The 9,716-nt window shown below is 36.2% G+C and overlaps 1 protein-coding gene across 1 annotated transcript; it reads right to left on the bottom strand.

Annotated features, from left to right (window-relative positions):
- Positions 1 to 7,935: 7,935 nt before the first annotated feature.
- LOC140014169 (secreted RxLR effector protein 161-like) lies at positions 7,936 to 8,601 on the bottom strand. The gene has a single exon (XM_072064581.1). The coding sequence runs from the start codon at positions 8,599 to 8,601 to the stop codon at positions 7,936 to 7,938; it is 666 nt and encodes a 221-aa protein (XP_071920682.1).
- Positions 8,602 to 9,716: the final 1,115 nt, after the last annotated feature.

A 9,716-nucleotide genomic window follows, 5' to 3' on the forward strand; every position in this document is an offset into this window, starting at 1 on the left:
TAAATCTAGAAAACTGGTTCAGGATGGCCGACCATGGTATCTTTGACCACACATAAATTTTTGTACAAGAGTCGAAATCAAGTGCCGTTTGCGGCATTTGAAACTAGACACCAAGAGCTTCCTAACGGTATAAAATCTCCCTACTAATTCATTTTGTGTGAACCATAGCGAACCTGTGAAGACCCGAAAATTCTCTTATTTTTATCATAATTTACTGGCTTATTTAATTATTTATTCACATGTTTTCTCTGAATAATTTATTTCAACCATTTTAAGTCCATTTGTATGGAACAACATCTCCCTTATGTTTTTAAAATGTTTCGTTAGAAAAATTTATTTTTCGAAGACTTGTTTAGTGAGGAATAACAAGTACATGCTTTTCGAGGCAAAATTCGATTCGAGAGTGCAAAAAAAAATTTTGGAGGATTAAGAATGATTACTAGTAGATTAAAAAAATTTAATTGAGGGATTAGATGTGATTAACTTAATTAAATCTTTTACTGTACGCGCATCGATAGTTTCTCAAAAGTCATACCACACGACAAAATGGAGATTTAAGGAATTAATATTTGTGAGGACTCATGTTTTATTTCTAAAATGGTTATTTTCATAATTAATTACATTAGTAGTAGTTAATTATATAATCGTTATATGAATTTCTCATAAATTTCGCCTTATTACGCGCGAATTGGAATTTCACGTATATCGAGCCGGAACGGCTAAGTGGAGATTTAAGAAACTTAATTTAGACTACTAAGAATGGATAATTATAATGTTAAAAGAAGTGCATTAGAGGTTTAGGACACAAGTGAAACAAACTTGAGAGAAACGAACACGAAACACGCGCGCATGATTAGTATTGATAGTTGACTTTCACCAAACTTTGGCCCCAAGTTTTATCAAGCTTCCAAGAGAAGCTTTAGCCATCAGATTTTTCTCTCTCTCTCTTTACTCAAGGCTGGCCGAAACACTTAGCAAGGAAGAAGAAGGTAGCTTCACTCCATTTCACTTCCAATCATCTCACCATTTCACTCCAAATTTCTCACACAAACTCACAAACACCTGGAGATTCATCTTGGCTTGGAGGAGGAGGTCTTCTAGCCGAGTTTCTTGGAGCTTTTGGTGACCCAAAATTTCTGATTTTTCATCATCTAAGAGGTAGTAATCATCCAACCCTTGAAACTTGGTTTTAGTGAGTTAAATTTGGCCTTGGAACTTGTAGCTTCATGTGGGTGTTGTTATTTGGTTAAAAATGATTGGAGTGTGCTCTATGAAATCCTACAATGGATATATTGGACTGATATGATGATTTAGTGGTTGGTTTGAGCTGTTTTGGTGTTGTTTAAGTTAGTTATGGGTAGAGAATTGAAGGAAACCGAATGAAATTTCACTTGGACTGTTAACCAAATTCTGCCCTGTTTTTCTCGGAGCTTTAATCCAAAATTTTGATGCTCAAATGACCTTGAGTCTGATGTAGATATGATGTGTAGGATGTGTGGAAAGTTTCCACCAAAAATCACGTGATTTGGTTGAGTACAAGTTGGATTTTCGAAATATCTTCAAATCTGGAAAAAGTGTAACAGGGGCTCTCTGGCAGTAAACTTTGAACAATCATAACTCTTTGCTCAGATGTCGAAATCAAGTGCCGTTTCTGGCATTTGAAACTAGACACTTCCAGTTTCTAACAGTATAAAATGCATCCCCTGATTTGAACTGAGGGAACCGTAGTAGTTTTTCAAAGTTACCTGTCCTGTTTTACGGCTGTGTTCGAGAGTCAGTGATGAGCTGAGGATTGTTGCTTGAATTTGAGCTAGCTATGAACTGAATTTCAAAATGCTTTCTTCTGAGGAATTGTATCCTTATGAATGTGGTTTCCAACTCCACCAATGATGCTCAATTCCAAGTTGAATTGAGTGAGCTGTGGCCAAATTACAGAACTGCACCAGTGATAGAAAACCCTAATTTTGGCTAGCCGAATGGCCTAACTTGACTTGGGACTTGTTGTTTTGCAAATTTTGATGTCAATCACCCACAAAATATATATTGGATGTTTCTTAGACTTTTTTTTCATAAATGAGCCAGATTTGAGTCGTTTTCATTTGACAAAATGTTTGAAAAAGGAAGAAGAAAGCAAAAGACAGATTGGTCTTGGAATTTTCTTGAACTTTGGTAGTTTGGTACACTACCTTCCCGTGTGAATTTTCAAATGAAATTTGGTAGAGGAGTAGTACTCATATGGAAGTTGAGTTGTTCGATACTCAAATGATGGTCCAAAGTCGTTTTTCCAAATCTGGAAAATGTGCAATCTGTCCTCATTTTTAGCTAATTTTGGACTGCTATATCTTGATGCTCGAAACTCTGATTTTAGTTCTGTTAGTTGTTTTTTAAACTTTGATTGTAACTCTAATTGAATTTCAAATTTTAGAGGCTAGTTCACATTCTATGAATTTTGTCGAATTTTCAAAATTTGCCAAAAACCAACCCCGAATCTGTCTTGGAAGTGTAAGTCAGCAACTTTAAACTGAAATTTGAGTGTCTTCCATTTAGAATCATGGAAAAGTGTCTTCTAAGGACTTTTAGTACTTTGGAAGTAGTTTCCAACGGTACTTTGGACCTACAAAAAGTGAGATATGAATTTTCAAAGATTGTACCTCAAATCTGGAATTTCTGAACTTGAAGGGAATTGAATTTTTGGAAACTCTCCATTACCCTTCGATATTGCTTGACCGTTTTACACTTAATTTTAAAGATGAAAATCAGTTTTTCCTTGTATTATTAAACCCCACTTTTGAGTCTCGATTTACAAGTCTCTTTCATGATATTTTCTTAGATTGTACAAGTGTACAATCTCCATTGTTAACTAAGGGTTTTTAAACAATGGTATATGATAGTCAATTATTAATTGCTCAGGCACTCAAGGAGACCTTCAAGAGGATCTTACAAGGGACGCCTAAATACTTGATTGTGCACCACTCTTATTTTGACTAGGTAAGTGTCAAGTGCATGTTTTGTTGCAATTATATGAATTGCTCCTATTGGACTAAATAATTTATAGCTACTGAGTCGAATGTGTACTTTATCGCACTCGTTTTCATTTAAATTGAAAGAAATTAAATTGCCTGAACTGAATTGAATTACCTGAACTGAATTAAGCTAAATTTTATGCTATGGCTGCATATGTCGTTGGAGTGAATCTCCTCGACCTTTAACTGAACTGTATACATATCATTGGAGTGAATCTCCTTGATACATAACTGAACTGGGGGACACTCAAACTCATCGACCAACCTTGCGACTCGAGCCAGCAAGAGCTTGGTCGGAAAGCTTGGTGAGCCATGAGAAAAACTAAAACCTTGATCTATTGGAGAGATCATGCTTGACCTACTCGTATAGTAGTGTGGTGGACGGAGAACGGGTAAGTGGAGTTTCTATGGACTAAATACTGACCCGGCTGACGGAGTGTCATCGCGGGGAGGTAATTGATCGTACATTGGCAAAGCAAGTGGAATTTAGCTCCTGAGAGCTCCCATATTCTTGAATTGTTTCTGTTTATTTTTTTCACTCGAATTGTTAATTACTTGAATATTACTGTCTTACTTGCTAAATGGTGATTGCTACTTGAACTATGTGCCTGCATGTGTGTTTCTTGGCCTTACGAGTAATCGCTCACCCCGTAGATTTGTTTTCCTTAACAGGTGGATTGGAAGATTTTGGAAAAACTGACTAGGTTATCCTTTTGATTGGAATTTGGTTGTAAATGTTTAATCGACCTTTAATGGTTATATTTTGGGACTAGATGTATTATTTGAGAACGTGATGTGAGATTTGGATATTCAGTTAAAGAATTGACTTTTCTTCATTTTAGACTTGTATTATTTGGTATATACCGTTAAGTTTGAATTTAATTGTCTTGAGTCCTGGCGAGAGTTGGGCAAGTATCTCACGGATACCCTTGGGTTTGCCCTTGGGAGAAGTGGGGGCGTCACAGAACCAACAAAGTGGACTGATCTGCTTCTACTGTTCACCCGAGAAAATCATACAGCCACATCTTGTGGCTCAATTTCATCCCTCTTGTGGAAAGAATTTGAACACGATTTCTTCTAATGATTTATAGTATTTTGAATCTGGTTTTCAACGCCATAAACCATTCCCAATTTGGATTTGTGTAGCATTAGTTATGGCCTAATTTCGAAACTATGTCGAAACTTTATGACTAAAAATCTGCGGAACAGGTTGCAAAAATCAGTTTTCTTAAAACTGTTGTATCTTGGTATTGGAAAATCTGAATTGAGTTCCGCTTGTTGCATTTGAAACTTGACTTGAAGTTCTTTCTGTGTTATAAATTTCAAAGGCTAATTCAATTCTTGTGAATTTTACCGAATTTTCAAACTTTACTAAAAATCAAAACTGTTCCTGCCCTGTTTCAATGAAACAGCAAGTTTGAACTGAGATTTGAATGATTTCTGATTGGAATCTGTGATGACCCCACTTTTTCCTAGGGTGTACCCCAGGGTTTAGCGGACTGCCTGTCTAGCTCTCGCCAGAACTCACTCACTCACTTCAAATAAAATAGTTCCCAATCTCAAGAATAAATGGAATAACAGTTCCCAAATTTGGAACGTACATGTACATTCCTTTCACAAACATTCATATAATTCCAAAAATAACAAAAGATTTAAGTTCTAAATACATTCAACCCTAACCGAGCACTAGCGCATGTAGACACCAAAATTTCATTTATTTTATTCAATTATTGTTTTATTTTATTTTTATTTTTATTGATTAAATGATAGTTAATGTTCATTTTTTTTATTTTTATAAATTAGGTTTATCATTTTCATTGTCAAGGTATTTTTTGCATTAAATTTCTAAAAAAGAAAAAATTCTCACAAAAATTCAAAATTTGTCTTTAACCCTTTTAGATTTAATTTTTTTAAGATAAATGAAAATTGTACAATAAGAATTAACAATTTTTTATTTATTTACCTAATTATTTTGGGAAAATATATAATAAATAAATAAAAATAAGAAGACAAGTGTATTAAGGGATCATTAAACAAGTGTATTAGGGGGATATTAGACAAGTGGAGTGCATGCAAATAGGACAAATGTCCTCATCCTTCGTTGACAACACATGCAAGGAGGGTTAGGTGGCTAGACACTTGGAGGCCTAGGATAATGTGGGAACAACAAAAAAAAGCAAAGGAAAAAAGCAAGGGAAAAGCTACGGGTAGAGGGGCTGGCTGGAAAAAGGAAAAAGGAAAAAGGAAAAAAAGAGAGAAAGCGAGAGAGCTGGGGAGGGACGACTGAGGAGAAAAGGAAAAACAACGGCAAGGGAAGAGGAAGCTGCGGGTCTGAGGAACAAAAAGAATGAGCAATTGCAGGAGTTTCTGAGTGAACAAGGGAGAGAGCAAGAGAGAATAGGGAGATCGAGTGAGGGTTAGGAGAAAAAGAAAGCAAGAGAAAAAGAGACGGCTAGAGAGAGTAGGGAAGAATCTAGGCAGCAAGGAGATTGAGGGAGAAAGGGAGGAACTAGAAAAAGAAAAGGGCTACGAGTAAGGGCAAGAAAAGCTAAGAAAACTAAGGAAAAAACTAAGAACAAGAAAAGAAAAAGGATCGGCAGAGAGAAGGAAAATAGGAAAAGGGAAACAAAGGGTTTGGCGGTTGGAAAAGAGAGCAGGGGAGAGTAAAAGACAGCCAAGGAACGAAGGAGGAGCTGGAGCTGCCATCGCTTGCTGAAACTAGCTACCATCGCCATTGTTAGAACTTCGAGAAACAACGTAAAGCTTCGTCCTTTCCTTTCCCTTCTTATATTTGATGAATATGTGGAACTAGGAGAGCTATGTGAAACAACTAAGGTTTTACTATCTTTATGAGGGTTTGTGTTGATCATGATTTCATTTCTACCACTGTATGAAGGGCTCGATTGGGTTAATGTAATTTTCATAGAGATTAGGGTCCCTTATGCATGATTTTTTCCTTCCTTTCCTGAGTTTTGTCATTGTTAATGCTCGAAGACTGTGGTTAAGTTTGGTGCTGTTGCGGTGCTATGATAGGCCTCTTGCTGATTCCTTTGTTCGTTTAACAAATATCTGAAACTGTGAATTCGATTCAAAGGCCATGATAGATAGTGTTTTTTTCTCATATATGTGACCTGTGTAGTTGATTAACTAAAGGCTGCGTTTCGATTCTTGTTTGTGTGATCTGGGGCTTATAATGCCGAGGAATGTAAAGTATAGGATGTTGGGTTTTACGGATACTACGCAGCGGAAAAATAAAAAATTTTCCCTAAAACCATCCAGGAATCATCCTAGATTTTACGTATGATTTACAATAAGTAGGGTTTTAGGATTACCTTAATCCAAGCGGCGTCTCCCTGCAGCGTTGTTTGAGGATGGTCAGCCCTTGAGCAGTCCAATCGTCCTGCCTCTACTGATATCCACGCTAGAGCAACCCTGGATCGTCTCACGAACTATGTATAGAAGAGAAAAAGGTGCTAGCCTTTTTTTACTCTTTTCAAACGTATATTTTTCTCTCTTTTGTGTGTGACAATCACAAAACCTCGTTTTCTTTAGTATCTGTATCTCAGTCCCCAAAAATCAATTGGGAAAAAAACCAGAGAGATCTATGATGAGAGAGATATATGATGATATAGAATGATAAGTCTTCTTGTCTGATTCAAAATCAAAACCATAAGACTTCTCATCACCCTACACTCTATCTATCATTATCTGATAGATAAGAGATAACCATTTACTCTTATCTGCTCAAAAAGGCCTGGGATTAATTTTTCTATAAAATTAAACCCCGATAATTTACATAGTTTCAATCCAGGATTAAATCTCTATTGCGTGTGACCCAATAGGTCCCGAATGCATTGGTAATAATTATGGTTTAATAATTAGATAAAATAACCGACTTTATTTTATCATAACTTATAATAAATAATTAATCCATAATTATAAATCACGAGCGGTGTCTAGCAACACATCGCGATTGCCCAATTATTCGGAATTAGTCAAGGGAATTTGACCTAACCTTTCCGTGAAAAATTACCGTGTAATTATTATCCTTTCACCAAAAATATCCAATTAGTCAGGAATAAGGAATAAGTGCCAATTCCCTGATGACTAATTAAATTTTCTAGTTCCCGAAATTTACCCTTAATTAGGTTAAATTGAAGACATTCTTCAATTTACCTAACAGTCGACTTTAGGGTTAATTTCTCACTAGTGGCCATCCGGATATCAACTCCTTCTATCAGAGTGGTAAATCCCATCTTGATCACCCATTTTCTTTACGTGCTTCACACTACATCCAACTTCTACACTTTAAGGCACTCTCAAAGAGTAACAAGTAATTAGAGTCAAAATGTAGTGATTCCCACTCAAGATTCTATGGTGATCTCAAGTCGTAGGATCACTTACACAATTTTTCACTAGAGATACACCATTGGCACTAGATAGATATCCTAACGGGATCTCTAAACGGATCACTCCAATGCATTTGTACTTTTCAAATCATCTACACATTAGCCTAAGTATCTTCATACCATAGTTGATGAGAACAACCACTAATTACATTAATTAGAGGCTAACTGTGTACTAGTTTTACCGTACTAAAGATGTCCTATTTCATTAGTACAAAAACTAGGGAATTTTAATAATATTACTATAAATGCGATTGATATCTCATAGTCACCAACTCTTGTGACTATCATCACATTAGTAATATTATAAGGACTTTATCGGTTGTATCTAATATTTAACAGATAAATAAGAAGTTATTAAAATACAAAACATATAATAAGGAATGTATAAAATAAAAACAAATACATTGTTTTAGGGCATACATTCCAACAATCTCCCACTTGCACTAAAACATATTATCCATGTTTTTCATCCCATAAGATAATACATGACTATCATGCTTCTTTTAAGGAAGAACTTTAGTAAGAGGATCAGCTATGTTATCCTCTGTGGAGACTCTCTCTATCTTTACATCATTCCTAGCAACGATTTCTCTAATCAAGTGAAATCTCCTAAGCACATGTATGGATCGCTGATGAGACCTAGGTTCCTTGGCTTGAGCTATAGCTCCATTGTTATCACAATACAAAGTGACCGGATCAACAATGGTTGGAACCACACCAAGTTCAGTTACGAACTTCTTGATCCAAACTGCTTCCTTAGCTGCTTCCGCAGCCGCAATGTACTCAGCCTCTGTTGTAGAATCTGCTGTGGTGTCTTGTTTGGAACTCTTCCAACAGACAGCACCTCCATTAAGAGTAAAAATGAAGCTTGACTGTGATTTACAATCATCCTTATCTGATTGAAAACTCGCATCAGTATAGCCTTTGAGCTCTAACTCACCCTTTCCATATATTAAGAACAAATCTTTGGTCCTTCTTAAGTACTTAAGAATGTTCTTAACGGCTATCCAATGGCCCTCACATGGATTAGCTTGAAATCTGCTTGTGACACTCAGAGCATAGGAGACATCAGGTCTTGTACATAACATAGCATACATAATTGATCCAATTGCTGAAGCATATGGAACATTGTGCATCTTATCAGTCTCAATTTGTGTCTCTAGACACATGTTTTTAGAAAGGCTTATACCATGAGTCATAGGTAAATTACCCCTCTTAGACTGATTTTAGCACTTTCTCTATGTATGTAGATTGTGAAAGACCCAGTAGCTTTTTAGATCTATCCCTATAGATCTTAATGCCTAATATATAGGCCGCTTCTCCTAAATCTTTCATGGAAAAGTTCTTCGACAACCAACCCTTTACCGATTGTAACATTGGTATATTGTTTCCCATTATTAATATGTCATCTACATATAAAATAAGGAAAACAATCGAACTCCCACTAACTTTCTTATACACACAAGGTTCATCCGGATTCTTGAGAAATCCAAACTCTTTGATCGTCTCATCAAATCGGATGTTCCAACTCCAAGATGCCTGCTTAAGTCCATAAATAGACTTTTGTAGCTTACATATTTGACTAGGATTTGTAGATGTAAAGCCTTCAGGTTGTGTCATATACACATCCTCATGCAATGTCCCGTTAAGGAACGCGGTCTTTACATCCATCTGCCAAATCTCATAGTCATGATATGCTGCTATAGCAAGCAATATCCGAATGGATTTAAGCATAGCTACTGGTGAGAAACTTTCATCGTAATCGATTCCCTCTTTCTGCTTGTAGCCTTTGGCTACCAGTCTAGCTTTATAGGTAACCACATTACCATCCATGTCAGTCTTCTTCTTAAAGATCCATTTACACCCTACAGGTTTTATCCCTTCAGGTGGATCAACTAAGGTCCACACCTTATTGTCATACATGGAATTTATTTCGGAATTCATGGCTTCTAACCATTTAGAGGAGTCTGAATTACTTATTGCCTCTTGGTAGGTAGTAGGTTCGTCATCTTGAATGACTAGAACATCATTACTATGGCTCACAAGAAATTGGTATCTCTTGGGAGTTGAGCGTGTTCTTACTGACCTACGAAACCCTTGTGTATTAACAGCTTCAGTATCTACCCCATCATTATGTGGTTGAAGCTGTTCTTCTTTAGATCGTTCAATGTTTGTTGGATGATCCTAAATTTCTTCAAGATCTATTCTACTCCCACTGCTTTTTTCTAGAATGTATTTTTTCTCTAGAAAAATAGCACGTTTTGAGACAAACACTTTTTGCTCA

This window comes from Coffea arabica, chromosome 9c (genome assembly GCF_036785885.1).
Source record: "Coffea arabica cultivar ET-39 chromosome 9c, Coffea Arabica ET-39 HiFi, whole genome shotgun sequence".
Taxonomy (NCBI): Eukaryota; Viridiplantae; Streptophyta; class Magnoliopsida; order Gentianales; family Rubiaceae; genus Coffea; species Coffea arabica.